Consider the following 19,373-nt stretch of genomic DNA (forward strand, 5'->3'; position numbering starts at 1 on the left):
TTCCTGGGATTTCAGCGGCTGGGTCCTATAGAAAAAAAAAAAAAAAAAAAAAAAAAGATAGATAATCGCGGTGGTATAATTGCAAAATCGCTATTAAGTTGGTATGTGGGGTTTGTTCCCCGAAATTACCATGGGATTGTACGCTAAAATGACAAGTTCTAGAGGCCTAATGGGGCGGGCAATAATTTTGGTGCTAATTTAAATTTGGATGCGTGGGGCTTTCGCGGTGAATAGTCAAAGAGAAGGGTAGGGAGACTGAAGGCTGGGGGGGAGAAAGAGAAGTAAGGGGCCGATAGGGTAGATGGCCCCTACAGTCAGTGGGGCATGCCCATGCCCCACCAGAGGGAAAGGGGGATGGCAGGAGGAGGAGAAGACAGCGAGCCATCTCCCCCCCCCTGCCAAGGAATAGGAGTGAAAGCAGGCTGGTCAAGGTTGCCAGCCCAGATCGCCATATGGCTAGGTGGCAGCAATGTGCTGCAATCATTTCTCTGAGCCCTTGCATGGTAGTATCTGGGAAGGTTTCCGTGGTTGTGTAGACATTCTGCTGGCCTGCACGGCATGGTTGTTTACTGCAGTGGTTGAGGCTGTGGGAGCGTCCTTCTCCTTGTGAAGAGGTCCTGGGCCAGCTGCGCGAATGCCTTGTATGTGTCAACTTCAGTTATGGCGAGGTCTTCTTGATTACGGAGGTTAAGCTGTGTTCTAGTAATGAACCTGCAATAGAGGTCCTCATATAGTGGGCAACTGTACATTAGGTGCTCCCACATTTCACGTTCACCACAGAGGCAGAACGGTGTATCACTCAGTCCAAATCCTTGTAGTTTGTCTCTAATGGCCCCGTGTCCAGTCAGCAGGTAGGTGGTGTAGAGTCCTGGTGAGAGCCACGGTGGATAATTCGGGTATACCAGCCGTATGTTGGGTAGAAATTTTCTAGTTATTGCACCTTTGCTGGAGGTCTCCCAGCGGGCCTGCCAAGTTTGTTGGAGGTAAGCGGAGAGACGGCTCCTTTCTACTTTGGGATCATTTGACAGATCTATGGTGTAGTCGAGGCATGTTGCCGTTCTGCCTTTGGTCAGTTGATAGAGTAGCCCATGCTTAACAATCTCCAGGTCCAGAGGGAGGGATCCCGTTAGAGCCTGGAGTGCGTGGGTACTTACAGTGTTACATGCTCTCGAGATGGTTAAGAGTATGTGTCGCTGTGTAGTCTCCAATTTTTTCCGGTTCACTGCAGTGGTAGCCTTGCGATACCATATTCCAGAAGCATATGTAATCGCTGGCAGGTAAATAGCTTTATAGTAGAGGCTGAGGGTTTTCCGCCTCAAACCCCATTCCTTGCGTGTGATTCGCGCAAAAAGTGCGGAGTATCCTCTAATTTTCTTCCGTAAGTGCACTATATTTTATTATTATTATTATCATCAATTTATTTCTCTTATGAGAACACCCAGTTACAGCCACAGGCTAGAGGGTGAACATACATATACAACTATGTTACAAAACATACATCTATGTTACAGTTATGAAATACATAATATCTGATTTATAATTATCTGGAATATAGAATATTTCAGTTATTAATTACTTACTACCGTAAACTGGTAAGAACTTAATACCATGACAATTGAAGCATACCTTTTGCTTAAACAGACACAAGTGAAAGTTTCACCGTATTTACATAAACACAAATATTTACAGCCAAACAACGTACAGCATTTGTAACCACAGGAATGACTGCGATACAGTAGAAAAAAAAAAAAAAAAAAAAAAAATTGAAAGTTCAAATTTCCAGCAGTCGTCTTCTTCTGTGGGATTAGAGTTGTGTAGGTAGGACAATCCTGACATCTATTTCTTGATGAGGTCGGGTTTCCTAAATCCCAGTGGCTTGTGTCTGGCCGAACAAGGTGCTGGAACTGTATCCTTAATTACATCTGTATTTGCAAGTAAGAGTTTCTGAGAACTTCCTTTCTGTAGGATTTGCAAGTGCAGAGCTTTTCAGGATTGATATTGAGGTTGTTGAATAGCTGGATGGTGTTTGCTGGAAAGAATCTTCCGAGGCTATCTAACTGCGTAAATGCCGATTTCAGTTGTGGTTTATTTTCTGCAACTCTTCTTGGTTTTTCGCCGGGTATTTTTATCCACTCTCGGGCTTTCGGTGCGTCCAGTCGTCCCGTTAAAAGCTGAGCGAGGGTCATTATGTTCCTTGACGTGATTGTTTGTCTCCAGGGTGTGACCTCTAAATTGGAGTATAGTATAGCTCTTGAGATGGTAAAAGGTTTAGCTGAAATTCTGTTCAGCCATCTCAAGAGCCAGTATTCGAGTCCTAGAAAGGCTTTGATACTGCATTCGGGAGCTGAAGACCAGATTTGTGCCGCGTATAGGGGAATAGGAGTAACACATCTGTTGATGTATTGCTTCATCAGACCGGGGTCTCTAATACCGGTGAGCTCCTGCCTGGTTGCCCAAAGCGCCGCGTATGTTTTGTTGCGGATGTATGCGAAGTGCGGGCGGAAGGTCAGGCCTTCGTCCCACTTGAGACCAAGATCAATGTGTGACTGTGCCTTTTGGACGAGGATGCCGTTCACAAATATTGCCATTTTGTTTGGCTTTATTTTATTTGTGAAAGTCATTTGTGCCGTCTTTTTTTCGTTCAACTGCAGCCCGATACAATCTAGATACTCTTGAAGTTCTTTTATTTTAGTATTAGCCACTTGGTTGTGGTATTCAGCTGATTTCTGATCTCCTGAGGTAATAAAAAATTTTATATCATCGGCGTATGTGATGAAGTGCTTCTTGTTCTGGGCTAAGAAGGGTTCGAGGGCTATGGCAAAAAGTGTGGCAGACAATACTCCGCCTTGCGGGACACCTTTATCAACCTCATACGTTGCGCACATGTTTTCGTTTGTCACCGCAATTTGTCTGCGCCAAAGAGTGCTCTGTAATAAATGGAGGGCATTTCCTGTAATGTGGAAGTAGTCCCGCAGAATGACTATGAGAGCTGGGATGGATATGTTATCATACGCGGATGCCACATCTAAATAGACTACGTCCACCTGCTGCTTACTGTTTAGTGCTTGCTGGATCCTTAGCAGTGTCCCCATGAGGTTGGTGATGGTCGATCTCTGCGGAAGTACTGAGTGCAGGTATTCTGGCCTGTGCTTAAAGCAATGCTCGATGATGGTGTGCAGGATTGTTTTTTCAAAGATTTTTTGCAATGAGCATCCGATAGCGATTGGTCTGAAGTCTTTTGCAGATTTTGGGTTTTTTATTTTGGGGATAGGTTTTACAAAATAGCTTTTCCACAACTTCGGGAAGTTCTCCTCCATCAAAATTCTCTGGAATATGTGTAGTAGTACATCGATGATGTAACAGCTACAGATTTTGATCATAAATAGTGGGAAATTATCTGGCCCAATTGTTGCTTTATTTGGGAGGCTGTTGATTGCACTTTTTAAGTTGTCTCTGCTAATACTGATTTCCTTTAGATGTCCATTGTTAGTGACAATCCGATTACTATTGATAGATTCCTTAAACCCCTTGATTACATCTTGTATCCTGTTATTGTTTGCTTCGCTGTCAATTTGGTTTTCCTTGAGGGGTGTTCCGAAAGTGGCTTCGGTCCATTCCTTAAAGGATGCCTCAGTCATTTTATGCGCGAGGTTTTTTTTGCTGACAATTCTTTTGCCTTTTTTTAGTTTTGCTTTAGCCATATCTATGTGTGCCCGTTTCTTCTCCTTCATGAACCGTGCTCTTTCATGTTTGTACCGGGTGTGGTCCTCTGGATGTCTAGTTCTTTTCCATTTCTTGAACAATTTTTGCTTATTTTTGAAGATTGCTTTCAACTGTGAGTTGAACCAGGGCTTTGCCCTGTCTGATAATTTAATTTCCTTAGATGCTCCTTCTTCAGCCATATGCATGAGTGATTGTGAGAGCGCTGATAAGGCATCATCAGTGCCCAAAAGGTATAGGTTTTGCCAATTATATGCCATCAGGTGTTTCAGAATGACGTCACTTTTAATATATTTTGATGAGAAAATCATCTTTGTTTCCCTTTTTGGATGCCGAACATCTTGAGGGATGTCCCGGATTCTTCTTAAAGTGGCTTCACACGTGAGCGGTTGGTGATCCGAAGTGAATTTCATGTAGCTGTTCCTCAACTTTATATCTGGGGTATTGTAGTATATGAGATCTAGGCACTGAGTTCCTCTTGTTGCTGGTGTTTTCAATTGGATCATGTTTAAAGCATTCATTGTATCGTCCAACTCGCTTTTTGCCTCCCGATGTTTTGGTAGTGGCATATTGAGGTCCCCCATTACGATTGTGTCTGTGTTCGTGCTCAGATTTGAGGTGAGCCACGTAAGAAGCTCGGCTCTGTTTTCTCTAGTGTGTTCCGGTGGTAGGTATATTACGCCTAATTGCAATCTCCTCGTTTCCTTACCAAGAGTGGCAATGATAGCCTCGAAATTCTTCGATTGCGCCTCGAGTTCTTTGACTACAGAAAATCCTTTCTTGAAAAGAATCATTACACCGCCTCCTATTTTACCCTCTCTTCCATTTGCGATGCAGTTGTAACCGGAGGAGTGTGCAAGGGCGTCCAGGTGTCTATTATTATGGAGCCATGTTTCAACTAAGCATACGCAGTCATTCTCCGAGTTGAGTAGTAAGGTTTGTAGTGCGTGTAGCTTATTCGATATACTTCTTACGTTTTGCAAGAAGATAATGATCCGGTTCGAGTCTTTTGCGAGAGAAAAATTGACTGTTGATTGCTATTGGGCTCTTCGTAGGTTCGCGGTGCTGTTCCTAATTGTGGGCCTCCCAGCCCTTTCTCTATATGTCTTCACCAGCGTTCCTACTGGCCAGATGTTTCTGTCCAAGAGCCGTCCTTCACTATTTAGTGGGCAGGAGAGTATGAAAGAGGAATATGCAGGATGTCGTGTGCGTATTTGCTTGACCTCTACATCCATCCCCAATCCTCTGTCGCACATTTCTTTAATAAGATTTGGACCTGTCTGCGGATTGAGTCTTGAAATAAATATCTTTCCTCTGGTTTGTACAGAGGATATGTTAAATCTATCGGCAAGCCTCTGACTGTGTCCCGCAACACGATTAGTTGTGGTCTCGGTTCTATTGTGCTCATCATTGATTTGATTCGTTTTTTGAACCCTATAGTCCGCGAGATTGTTCTCAAACATGGATTGATTTGCGCGAGAGGGTATCGATGGGGCAGATTCACTCGTCTTGTTCTGTTGCGGTGCCTTCTGTCTAATGGTCGCAATCTGCGCAAAGGTAGGTTGTCTAGTAAACCCAGCATTTATTTCAGTCGTCAATGTGCTCTGGGGGTTGTCATTGGTTGATAGGGAGAGGGGACTAGCATTTGCGAGGTCTATTCTTGTTTCTGGCCTAGTCGTGTGGTCTTTCTCAGTGGAGATTTCAGATCCTGACACTCTTAGACGCAGTAGTGACTCGCCTCCCTCATTTTTAAAGTTATTATTCCTATCATTTCTTGCTTTTCCCTTAGTATCCCTCTGTAATTTGGATGTCTGCGTATGCTGATCCGTTCGTGCCTTGTCCGCATCCTTGTATTGGGCCCTATTTTCTTGTTTTTTCATAGCTAGTACAGCAGTGTCGATTTTTCTATCCGTTAGTTGTAACTGCGCTAATAGTGTGTTCAATTTTTCCTCTAATAACTTTTGACTTCTGCTGATTTTAATGTTTTGCTCCCTTAGTTCATTGTTCTCCTCTTGGATCTCACGTAGGGCCCTGTACATCGGAGAGAGGAGCTCTGTTAAGTAATATTCGTGATTACTTGTGTAGGGTTCCGAGCCGCAGTGTTGTTTTTTCTCAGTTCCATTGTAATGAGGGCTTTCTGCAACACGCTGTACAACGAAGTTTGACATTTTTTCAGTGTCTTGGGTTCTGCTAAGAAGTCTCCGATGTTCGCAGTCATCTGGACATGCGTCGCACCCTAGTATCTCCGTTATCGAGTCACCTATGACATTAATTGGTTCTTCGGGTATCCCAGAGCAGATACCTTGAGAGGAGTCCGTAGGCTCGCGTTCGCTGCAGGCGTCATCGCCCGACTCGCCTTCGCTAGACTCTTCTTTAGATGGCTTATTTACCCGTTCACCCCCATCGTTCCCTTTCTTGGATTTACAAGTTAGACAAAGAAATTTCTTCTTCCTAGCTCGATTAAGTCGAGCTATGTCCACCGAGGAGCAACATCTTCCAATAACCGCCTTGCATCCGCTGCATTTAATAGCGCATTTGCTCACTTTTTGGCATATATTACATATTTGATCAGTTGCTTCTGATCCCTGTTTTTCCATATTTTGTAATCCAGACATGTGTTTCCCTTTAGCTTTTAAGGTCGCTCTTTCCCTAAGGGCAAAAGAAGTATAGTGAGCTACTGTAACTTTACTAAAGCCTTTCTACCCACCTATTAAGGGGAAGTACAGCGGGAGGTATGACCTTGTAGTGATTTCGAAAGACTCTACCCTCGGTAAGCGGACACGTTGCGTTTATACGAACTAGAAAATGTCCGATCAGGTATTCGCAGAATTAATCTTTAGAAATCATATTTACCTGCATGCTTTCGTCTTCTGTTCATACTTGTTTCAAAAGCTGGAGAAGAGAGCTACCCACTGATATCAATTACAACTAGTTTAACACTTTTAATCCATACTAAATTAAGGTAAAAAGCGGAGCACATAATTCCTCAGTTAGTCGACTTCCGCCACCTAGCGGAAACATCCGTGTAAAGCTCAGGTTATATGTGGTGTAAAGCTCAGGTTTTTGTCTAGTACGACTCCAAGGTGCTTTAATTCGGTGGTAAGCTTGATTGTGTTACCTTGTATCTTGATTTGAGGGGGTCGTCTGGTGTCTAGGGCTCCTTTTAATAATATAGATCTTGTCTTCGAGGATGAGATGTTCAAGTTATTGTTGTTAGCCCAGTCCTCTAGAGTTTCTATTGCTCTGTTGGCGGTGTTCTCCAGTTGCGCCCTAGATCCCCCAGGCAGCATCAGAACCACATCATCCGCATAGGCTAGGGGGAACGACGTCGCCGAGTTCCAGGTTCAAAAAGCCATCTAGAACCAAGTTCCATAGGAGTGGGCCCAGGATTGAGCCCTGTGGGCATCCTCTGAATACTTCTCTTGTTACTGAACAATATGGTGCTCTGACTGTCACGAACCTATTCGACAGGTAGGATTTGATGACTTGATACAGATTTGATGGTAGGTTGGCTTTCCGGAGTCGGGCCAGGACGCTTGGCCACCATAAAGTGTCAAACGCCCCAGCAAAGTCTATTGCTATGACCAGAAAGTATTTCTGATCTGAGGTAGTTGCAGCATTTGTAATATTTTCCAGGACATCCAAGGTTGAGCATCCCTTCCTAAATCCATATTGTCGGGGTGACTGCAAGCCGGCTGCAGTGTAGTGGATCCCTATTCTGTTTCTTAATAAGTGCTCAAAGAGCTTGCTCAGGACTGATAACAGTGCTATGGGTCTGTATGACCCCGGAAGGTCCAGTTGTTTGTTGGGACTTTTGGGAATGAGGCACAAGTTTGCAGTTTTCCAGGCCTGGGGGTACAGGCCTTCTTTGAGGCAGTGGTTGTATAGATTAAGAAGCACCTCTGGAATGGTTTCGACGGCTTTCTTGACAATCTCTGGCTCCAAAAGATCAGAACCAGGAGACTTCTTGTTTCTAATCCTCATGGCAGCTGTTTCCAGTTCAAGTTTGGTGAAAGGTTCTTCTGTTGCAGTCGTGTAGTAGGTTTCATTGTCTGTACAGAGGGTTATCTGCTCTGGGGTAGAGGGGGCAAGATGGTCTTGAAACATGGTATCCATGATGTTAATAATTGTTTCCTGCCAGGTCCGGGTATAAGTACCCTGCCGTGTCCTCGTCGCTGGTATGGTCTCACCCCTGGGGAGTTTGTTTGTGGTTACTCTGTATACCACACCCCAGGGGTTATCATTCCCAGTGGTAGAAACAAGGTGTTCCCAACTGCGCATCTTACGCTGGCGAATGGTTGCCGTGTATAGGTTCCTTGCATCTCGGAAGTTCTGTCTCAGTGCCTCCACTTCCGCTGCCGGCTGGGAGCGCCTTGCCCGCTGGAAGAGTTTCCTTCTCCTGTGCACCTCCTGCCTAAGCCTCTGTAGCTCTGGAGACCACCAGGGTACAGCCCCCGGGGTTGGGTTTTTCTTTTTGATAGAGGTATTGGCAGCTTCAGTGATGAGACCAGCGACCGTCATCTGATGCTGATCCGGGCTGAGTCCAATGATGTTCAACGATTGGGCTGCTGTGGTCAGTGTGGCTTGGAAGAGTGGCCAATCCGCCTTCTCTATGGCATATCTTGGCTGTGCCTGCCTCACTGCTTGGTGTCGACTAAGGGAGCGCTGGAGCTCAAACGTGATGGCCCTGTGGTCCGACGTGGTCCAGCTTTCTTGGACGGTCCACGATGTTAGGTGGCCAGCGAGGGATCTGGTAGCCAGAGAGACATCGATTGTGGCCTCCCCCATCGAACTAGAGAACGTTGCCAGATTGTTTGGCCGGTTGAGGACTGTGTACGGACTATTTGCTAAGTAGTCTTCAAGTTGTTGCCCGTTCTGTACTCCACGTCTATCCATGGTCTCGCTGAACCACGCTGGGGACCTGCAATTCACATCCGCTCCCACGACAATTTTACTGTTTGGGAAGTCTGTCTGGAGGCTCCTCAGATATCTGGTTACTGGTAGTATATCTTCACCTGGGTGACAGTATAGCGATACCGCATAAAATTCACCCAGGGGCGTGATAATATGGGCACATGCAGCCCAGGATGTGCAGTAGTTGGTTAGTTTTGTTGCCGTTATATTTGGATTCCGAATCAATAGCGAACTTATACAGCGGCAGCCAAATTTGTCCGCTTCTTCCTTCATTTATTCAAACTCTTCACTTCCACGAATAACGGATGGAAGCAACGCCCACCCGCTGGCGGAAGGCAAACGTATACACGTCTGACCCGCAACCATCCTTTCCCAGATTCAATTTATGTGGCTCCCCTCATGCGTCCATTCTCAGCGAGTGGAAGAATGCAATTATCATTGGAGGCTTTAAGTTTCTTTCTTTCTTAGTAAACTCGTGGGTTTTACGTTCGCTTTAACTTCGGAATGATTCTGTCTCGCGCACTGTAAATGAGTTAAACTACAACGCGTGACCAATAAAGGTGCCGATTTTCCGTTTACTTCTGTCCTCCCCCGGCTCAATGCTGGCAGGTGAGCGAAAGTTTGGAAAAAACGCTTGGGTTGAACTAGCAGGGCTCGACCCCTGCTGATCACCTCAGATAGTAAGAAGAGGTGCTAAATGGATATCGGTGGCAATAGTGATGGGCAGGGTCAAGCACCCACAATTTACACATAAACCACGCGCACTAACCACTCCGTGCATAGCACAATTGTGGCACAAAGCGACGCATTTTTGCCTAGCAGTTTTCAGTGGAGAAACAGCCCTCCCCCTTCCCTCCCTCCCGCCATCTCATGTTTCTTGATTTCTATAAAGAACGAGAGAAAGTAGGAAATGCCATTATTCACGGGTGTTTCTTTTCTCGTGCAGGTTTCTACTGTCGGTCGCCATGCTGCTCGCGTCATGTGCCATAAGCATCTGCCAGAACGACATCACCCCCAGGTACGCGATCCTGCAGCGGAACAACTACGAGTGGCTGCCGCCTATCTCGGACTACGACATGGACCACGCGTTCGTCTTAGCGGGACACAGGATCAGATCTAAGAAGATGCACGAGATGTACTTAGCGAGATCAGGTAGGTGTGCCTTTTCCGTTACTTTCTGCCAGATACCCCTCTATCTCCCCCAGCTTCCATGACCAAGGAGGGTATGGGGATAATTATTCTAAAAGCACGGGTTTGTACGCTTTCCCATTACTGTATCTTTAAAAAGAACGATTTCTTTTAAACTGATCACTGATGGTGTGGACATCCTTTGAAGTTCTCCTAAGATAAAGGCGTCCCGTTTTTGGATTCTACTGAGAACTTCAAACCAGGACTAACCAAGCACTCAGAAAGTTCCAATGTTGGTCCACCACCCACAGGCTTTTAATATCTGGAGAGAAGGCTAAACCCGTACTGCTAAAAGGATCCCTTCAGCGGAGACGACCTCCAACCATTAAGATTGCGAATACCCCAATCAAACTGTCTTCAGAAATCAAATACTTAGGCCTGGTAATTGACATGAAGCTTACTTTTTATCCCCACTTCGTTTATGTGTCTTCAAAGATCGGAAAATACATGGCTATGATAACTAGAATACGTCCCACGGACTGGAGTCTCAAACGAAGGGCTTTTTGGCCCTCATCTACAAAGTTATATTTTTGCCAATTATCAGCCACGGTGCAGCAGTTTGGTGTACAAAAGCTACCTTGGTGCAAAACAAAGACAAAGCGTGACTCTATCCAAAGGGTTCTGCTACTTACAGTCACTACAGCCTGTCGTTAGTACCCCGGCTCTCCAAGTCTTGGCCCGCTTCATGCCTCTGTATCTTGAAGTGGTCAATGGGGAAAGCCAATCTTGGAATTCAATTAGACATGGCAAATGATCTGAAGAAGGAAAGAATACGCGTAGTGGAAAGACTGCAAGCCATTTGGCAGGAACGGTGCTATCACCAGAAACGTTTTTCTTAATGCGACATTTCCTGGCCCAAAGCCTCCTCCTGGTTTTCTACTCCGCTACAAGTTACAGTTCTGTTAACGGGGCATGGTCCGTTTAATCACAAGTTGACAACCCTTGGAATTCAGCAAAACCCTCTCTGCACTTGTGGAGACCATGAAAATTGGGACTACGTTATGTATATATGCCCTGAATAAGGATGAATATTGCATCGGATTCATAACTAAAACACAGAAAAACTCACGAAACCAAGAGCATTTCCTACTTCTAGAACACCACTATTGCGCACTTACTGAGTTTGCGCAATCGGTATTCCAACAAAGGCGCACTATGCATAGGCGGCCTTCCTAATTTTGAGAACCATTGAAGTGGATAAACATGTGCTGAGCTACAACTTCCCAAAGTCATATTACACGCTAACTCCTCTAGTATCTACTGGATTAAACGGTAGCAGAAATTACTCAAATGGATTCTGGACCAATTGACTATCCTCCTACATGAAATTGCAAACCCTCAAAGCTTCAGGGTATTAATACAAACCCTTAACTTCAGGACAATTTTCGCTGGTCGCCAGTCGATTGCCAAAAGTGCACCTGTATGGGTGCACTTGGTGGGTCAGGTGCTGCTGGTACCTGTCTCTCAGGTGTGGGATGCCGTTCTGATGCTCCACTTTGCAGGGCTTCCTTGTCGTGCATGCTTTCTACTTTCCCTGGGTCTGAGTGGACCTCTCAGCCTAGGGGGATCCAACCCTCCTCTCCCTCCCTATCTCCTTCTTCAGGAGGACGCCATATTTCCTCGTCACCCCTACTTCCCACTTTGCTTCCCTTCTTTTTTGTACACTACTCCCTTACTCTCACTTTTTTTTTTTTTTCTGACTTGGACTGCGTCAAGAAGCTGAGGCAACCGTGGCGAAGACTAGCCAGAGATCGATTGACTGCCTGGCTCACCTCCCAGTGGTGGCGGCGGCAACGTAGCGGTGTTATTAAGGGCCCCTGCGACAAAGGGCTAAAGAAACAACAGAACCCAACACAATACTATACATTTACAGCGTACCACACACGATTCTGGCATTTACAGAGTCCTGTATACTTCATAAGACCAAAGATGGCGCAGATGTGGGAGACCATCGGTGGTGCCTTATCCTAAACATTATCTCTCCTCTGAAATAAACTTTAATCCTGAGAGAAGAATTCTATTGTACACCGAAAGCATATTGCCGCATGTAACCCCCTTCACTGCTACAAGCCAGGGGTGAATGTGAAAGGATAACGTGTATATATTATATGTATTACTCCTGGCGCATTTAATCGTCAAATATATATATTATACAGTCTATATATACAGTCATTATACATATAAATGAATATTAAATGTAACCTCTTAAAGGCAATGTTTAAGAAGTTACATATGATGAAGAGATATTCTGTTGATAGATGCACCTAAAGGCGCAAAGCAGCATTAAAGGAGTATATATAACTTTGCATTAATATATTGAAAAAAGTGTGCATAAATGGATGTGAAAGTTACACAAAGTGTTGGTGCGTCTAAGGAGATTCGGATCTCACATCGATCTAACTGGTGGTTTAACAACAAAATGAAGGTTGTGTTTGTAAGAAAACAAAAGGCTTACAGAAAATGGCAGAAAACCAGAACCGCTGAAGACTACATCGCTTACAAAAAAAACGAGCCTGTTTCTTAAAGCACAAACGCCAAGAGTACAACTTTGCAATTTCTAAAAAGCTTAAACAGTCTAAAAGAAACAATAACAACAAGAATACCAGCTTCCCCATGGACGAAACCTTATTTAGGGAATGGGCGAACAGTACCTTCGGAATCTCTCCAGATCCTAATTTAAAGTATAACTCTCTCGCACCAAACAATACCAGTTGACTGGTAAATTACATGAATAACATGACTCCATCCGGATCCAATCTTGATATCAGACCTCCACTAACAGAAATCACCATAACCAAAGAAAATGTAATTCAGGCATTAAATAGTCTCCCAAATAAATCCACTTCTGGCCCCGATATGTTCCCCCCAGCGGCGCGTTATGGCTTCATGGGGCCCCGGGCAAATTTGAATTCGGGGACCCCATGTATAGTGTTGAATTTTTCTTCGGGGGGGGGGGGAATCCCACGCCTCCAGTATACTCTTACCCATGCAAAGAGCTAAATAAGAATAATTGTAGATGAGATTTTATTAAAAATAAAACAGATATTTATAAAGAACTTTTACATGTAGATTGAGTATAATCCACAAGAAAAAAGTCATAAATGAACTCAATTTTTTTTTTTTTTTATGAAAAACCCCAAACACGAAAGGTATCAAAACCTTTTAGTACCGTGCATGGGTTGACGGAGAAGTATGGGGAGAGGGGGATGCCAGAAACTTTGCTTTAGAGACTAAACATGGGTTTCACCACTTCAAGCCTCCAATAAGCAAAGTGGTGGTACTTCACCGGTTGATGAGAGTCATCTACCACCTGGAATTAGTATTTAAGTACTTTAATTGCATTAAATAATAAACTAGATTAATTAAACGGGAATTAGAATAATAATATTAATCGTTGTTTGCCTGCCAATTGCACATCCTCATCTCCACCCCTTTTCTCATCAAAATGTAATTTTCTTTTCCGTTTTCTCCCTTTGTCTGACTCAATAATTTGTATTGTTTGTTAATGCAAAACATTCTGACTCTATAGTATCAAAAAATTCATTGTGGTTTCGAATGTCTTCTGATATGTACAAAGAAAACGATTTTAAAGGATTTATGGTATTGTGTAAATCAGAATTTTTATTTTGAAGACTTTTCAGTCTTTGTAGAATTGCATTCCATATGGAAAGTAAAAGCGTTGTTTCAAAATCTTCAAAGTTTTCACATAGCTTTTTTGCTTCTAATTTTATTACAGGTTTTTCATTACAATCTTCAAAAATTTTAAATAAAGATTCTTTTATGGCCGAAAATTCATCTTAACAGCTAAAATTGCATCTTCTCTTGAGGACCATCTTGTAGAACAAATTTCTTTTATTGTTACATTTCCTTTTGCAGTCGCTCTCGTTGAAATATCCAATCTCTTTGTGGAAGAAGAGAAAATCGAAGAAGTGGAGTGCTTATGGACAATCTTCTGCAGCAGAATTCCCCACTGAATTTAGGCTATGAGCCGCACAAGGGACATAAAATGCAGTTTTACAATGGCTCCTAATCTTCGCTCTCCTTTATCACATTTACCATAAGTTTCTAAGTGGGTTTTCAAAAACATATCAAAATTAGCCAAGTATTCTAATCAACTCATAAAATTTCCTGCACTACTACTATGATGCCCTCGAAATCCCAACCCTAATGAAACTAACAGTTTCACAGTCGCAACAACTCTTTTTAGAACCTCACGCCAGTAATTTGTTTGTTTTTCATAAGCTTTTATCAACTCTAAATCAATTCTTCCTACACTTTTCAAGCGCTTTACGTACCCACACATATTTTCGTTATGTTCTTTAGACTCATCGTGCCTTTTTAAAATATCAACAATATGTTTGCAATCATTACATCCAGTAACTAATACATTTTTTGATATAACTGAAAACAATTTGCAAATAAAACAGTACACAGATTTTGTGGTTTCTGAAAATATTAACCACTCTCTTTTTTTTCTGTGGTACCATTAGCTCTACTTAAATAGGAATGGGATTCGTTTAATTTTCTAGTAATGATTTTTCCATCACAATTAAAATTTCGATTTGAATTTTTAATGTTTTCAAAATTTTGCGGTTTTTCGCCAAGGCAAAACTCAATAAAATCATTTGTGTTTGACCATAAAGCAATATCTTTAGTGTATGTTTGATATTATTCGTATTATTATCATTGATATTGTAAACAGTTGCGTTGTTGGTATTGTTTTCAGTTTGATCAATAATAACGCCGGCTGATATTGTGAGTTGGAAGGTTCATTTTCTATCCTATTTTCTTCTGTCATCTTCTCGATTTTTTATTGCTACAAAATAAATGATTTTTTTCTGTTTATACTCCGGGAGGACCAAACGGTCAGAGGAGTTCACAAGATAGATAGAATACAAGAAACAGCACCGTATTCACGGGCTTGAACCCCGGTCATTCAAGGCACGTGTTCTTATGCACCCGCGCGCCTGACCACTAGGCTACGGCGGCCTATCTCCTGTAATGATGTTTGTTTCTTTTTTAATTGTGCCTCTCTAATTTTCTGCTTTTTTCTTTTTTGAAATCCAGATTCATACGTTCATTTCATCGCCCTAAAATATTATTTTTAATAAAAGTAATTATAAAATTATATAAAAATTTTTTATATTCGTATATTGTATAATTTATTATTTTTTACTTTATTCATCTAATCGTTTTCCATAATTAAGTAAAATAATATTTGAATGAACAATGTGAAATAGAAATCCAGTAATCTACCCCAATTACAGAAAATAAAATGAAAGAAAATTTGTTTAAATTAATTGTACATTATGGGGGAAAAGAGCGTGCGCCAAATCATGCGTTAGAATTAGTATAAAATATAAAATAAATATTTTAAGAACAAAACAAACAAAATACTAGTATTAATACCTACCTCGAATTTTCTCTTTATTTATTAAATAAGTTGTTTATATTTCATATGTTGCCGGCGTCGCACCTGCAATCTTGGGTCCCCAGATATGGAACCGAAATTTAATTCCCCAATTTTTTTTACTAGAAAAATCAGTTTATAGAATATTGATTTGGGGAATTTGGGCCCCCCGTTGATGGGGCACCAGGCAATTGCCCTTTTTGCCCGTAGGATAACGCGCCGCTGGTTCCCCCTCTTCATCATGAAAGTAAGCAGTCCATTCATCATCGAGATTTCGCTACACATATTTAGGGAAACCCTACACATTGGAGTTATCCCTGAAATACGGAAACATTACATTGTAAAACCCATGCCTAAAGTCAAACATCCGAAAGACAAGAAGGAGTTTCGTCCCATCTTTATAAGTTGCAATTTATTAAAATTGTTCGAGAAGACTCTACTGCCAGTTCTTGTCATGCATTTTCTCCAGAAAAGAGAAAAATCTATATTTACACACTGTGATTCCAAAGAGATTGACTGTGACGAATTTAATGGACACCCTAGCATTAGCATTAGTAGAGGCATTTGATGCAAGAAAGCAAGCTTATTCAGCATCAGCCAAAAAAAAAAAAAAAAAAACCACTTCCACTTCACCCCTCTGTTCGTTCAAAATACCTGTCCAGCTGAGCCTTAAACTTATTTAGGCTATCAACTTCAACAACAAGTGATGGAAGTCGGTTCCACCAACCAACCACCCGCTGGCCAAAGGCAAATTTCCGCACATCTATCCGACATCCGTCCTTCCTCAATTTGAATTTATGCCCTCTGAGGTGATTATTCTGAGAAAGATGAAGAATCCCATTGGCATTGAGCATGCTCAAACCATTCAAACCCTTATACACCTCTATCAGATCACCTCGCCGGTGCGTAGTCTCCAGACTCTGTAATTTGCAAAACTTAAGCCTTTCTTCGTAAGAGCAACCCTTTGTTCCATTTACTAATCTTGTTGCCCTTCTCTATACCCGTTCCAGCAGCTCTACATCCTTCTTGAAATGAGGCCTCCAGACCTGTATACAGTACTCAAGATGTGGCCTAACCATTGCCTTATACAAGGGAATAATCACCTCCTTATCCCTGCTAGAAAAATTCCTGTATATCATTGACAAGACACCATGAGCTACTCTTGCAGCTCGTCTGCACTGCTCAGAGAACTTCATATCTGCCTGCACAATTACCCCCAGGGTCCTTTTCATTCTCCACCACTGTCAGTGTAGTACCGCAGAGTTGATACATTGCTCTGGGGTTACTGTTACCCATATGTAGTACTTTACATTTGTCAATGTTAAACTTCATTTGCCACCTGTCAGCCCATCTGTTCAACCTTTCCAGATCCTGTTGCAGCAGCATAGCGTCAGTAGTGTCCTTAACGACCCTGCCAACCTTTGTATCATCTGCAAACTAAGACATTAAACTTGATATCCCATCATCAATATCATTCATAAACACCGAAAACAACAATGGACCCAACACTGAACCTTGAGGAACTCCACTAATAACATTAGTCCACGTTGAGCAGTGTCCATTGATTACCACTCTCTGTCTTCTGCCACTCAACCATCCCCTTATCCATAGCAGCAATTTGCCTCCAATGCCACACTGCTCCAATTTGTGCAGCAGTCTTCCATGTGCAACAGTATCAAAAGCCTTTCTAAGATCCAAATATATAATATCAAAGTTATTCCCTACATCCAGTTCTTTTGTGACTACATCATAGTATCCAATCAAATTGGTCAGGCAAGACCTGCCCTTAACAAAACCATGCTGCGTCTGAGCTATAACTGAATTCTTGTCTAGATGATCCTGGAGTGCTTCTTTAACCAGTGCCTCCATTAATTTACCTGGAACAGAAGTTAAACTAACAGGTCTATAATTACTTGTGTCAGCCTTTGATCCTCCTTTGTGAATTGGGGTAACATTTGCACATCTCCAGTCTGTGGGTACCTCCCCTGAGTCCAAAGAAGCTCTCATAATTATGGCTAGGGGTTTGCATACTTCCTTTGCTGCCTCCTTTAATATAACTGGATAGATCCCATCCACCCCAGGTGCCTTTTTTATGTTTCTCCTCAAAAATCTCTCCTCCACTTTCCTCTCAGTTATTACAAAATCATCCAGCTCACTGCCAATGTTTACTTTACCTACATCATTCTCCGTCCTGAATAACTCCTCATGCGTGAATGTAGATGCAAAATACTTGTTTAGATTGTTAGCCACCTGAGCAGGATCCTCAACTGTTGAACCATCAATATCCAGTGGACCAATCTGATTCATCCCTTTCCTTCTCGAGTTCAAGTATGTAAAGAACTCCTTTCTGTTTTTCTTTGCATCCTTTGCCAAGGATTTTTCGTAGTCTGCCTTTGCCTGCCTAATCTCCTTTGTGACTTGGTTACAGACCAACTTATATCTATCATAGGCTTCCATGTCACCCATTAATTTGTATGTATCCCATGCATTTTTCTTCTCTGCCACATGTCTCATTAGTCCATCTGACAACCATTTTGCAATCTTGGGTCCCCAGATATGGGACCAAAATTTAATTCCCGATTTTTTTTACTAGAAAAATCAGTTTATAGAATATTGATTTGGGGAATTTGGGCCTCCCGTTGATGGGGCACCAGGCAATTGCCCTTTTTGCCCATAGGATAACGCGCCGCTGGTTCCCCCCTCTTCATCATGAAAGTAAGCAGTCCATTCATCATCGAGGTCTCGCTACACATATTTAGAGAAACCCTACACATTGGAGTTATCCCTGAAATACGGAAACATTACATTGTAAAACCCATGCCTAAAGTCAAACATCCGAAAGACAAGAAGGAGTTTCGTCCCATCTTTATAAGTTGCAATTTATTAAAATTGTTCGAGAAGACTCTGCTGCCAGTTCTTGTCATGCATTTTCTCCAGAAAAGAGAAAAATCTATATTTACACACTGTGATTCCAAAGAGATTGACTGTGACGAATTTAATGGACACCCTATTTCGGATCCAAACGATTCTGAACGCCAAAGAACAGATTGATGTAGTATTTTTAAACATTAAAGATGCTTTCGATAATGTCTCAATCAGTTCCTTTATGACAATACTTGAAAGGCATTTCAGAATACAGGGAGGCTTATTAAAAGTAATCGCTTCCATCCTCAAACAAAGGCATTTGAGAGTTGAACATAGAACCTTCCAGTCAAACTACGTCATCTACACAGGAGCCCCACAAGGACTCCTGTGTAGGTATCAGTAAAGGAGTCCTCCAAGGACTCCTTTCTGCACTATTTTGTGCCGCCGCTTTGGACCCCTTCCTCTCTACGCATCCTGATTGCAGCACTTACGCAGATGGTATAAAACTCTTCTTCTCGTCGAAACACGGTGACAAATCTGACGCAATCAACGCCCATGCCACTGACCTAATACAAGAACTGGATAATTATCTTGAGAATATTGGCCTACTCATAAACCCGACTAAGTCAGCTCAAATGTCTTTCACCAATCTGAAGAAGAAGATGAACATAGACAGCTACATCAGTGGTGTTAGGAACCAAACGGTCTCGCATCACACTGATCTAGGGCTTACCTGGGACGAAGGCCTGACCCTCCAACAGTACTTCGCCAACACCAAGGCAAAAACTGTGTCAGCAGTGTGGGCGATAAGACAGGATTTTACTGGAATAAACAACCACAAACCTACCACCCATTACATACAAACATATCTTGTTCCGATTCCCATGTATGCCTCGACGATCTGGTCCTTTGCTTCCCTCACTAACATCAAAAAATTCATGGCTATCGAGTACTCGATTTTAAGGTGGTTGAACTGTGTTAATGGCCACCCTTTCACCATCTCGATATCAATCATGTATGCTAAACTTTGTTGCACCCCTTGGAATCCGTTGCCCATTGCAGGAAATCTGCGCAACCTGTGCCAACTCCTCACTGATCGTCTTGACGCCCCAAATGTCCACAATCTTGTTGTGGGTTTCCCGCGTACTTTGCAATGATGCGTGGATTCTCCTAAGACGCTTATTACAGAATTTAACAACGCTTAGAAGATGTTTTCCGTCTAACATACTCCAAACGTACAACACTCTGAAGATTGATCCCTACGAGTTCTGTGATG

The 19,373-nt window shown here is 42.6% G+C and overlaps 1 protein-coding gene across 1 annotated transcript in view; it reads left to right on the plus strand.

Annotated features, from left to right (window-relative positions):
- The window catches only part of LOC150090473 (immunomodulatory peroxidase-like), a 400,214-nt gene that overhangs the window by 142,052 nt on the left and 238,789 nt on the right, over positions 1-19,373 (plus strand). The window contains exon 2 of the mRNA XM_090390327.1: positions 9,581-9,786. Within this exon, the coding sequence (XP_090246453.1) occupies positions 9,581-9,786 (206 nt within the window). The remainder of the gene's footprint in view (positions 1-9,580; positions 9,787-19,373) is intronic.

Source organism: Mastigoproctus giganteus, chromosome 2 (assembly GCF_048544385.1).
Source record: "Mastigoproctus giganteus isolate SK-2022 chromosome 2, ASM4854438v1, whole genome shotgun sequence".
NCBI classification, from domain to species: domain Eukaryota; kingdom Metazoa; phylum Arthropoda; class Arachnida; order Uropygi; family Thelyphonidae; genus Mastigoproctus; species Mastigoproctus giganteus.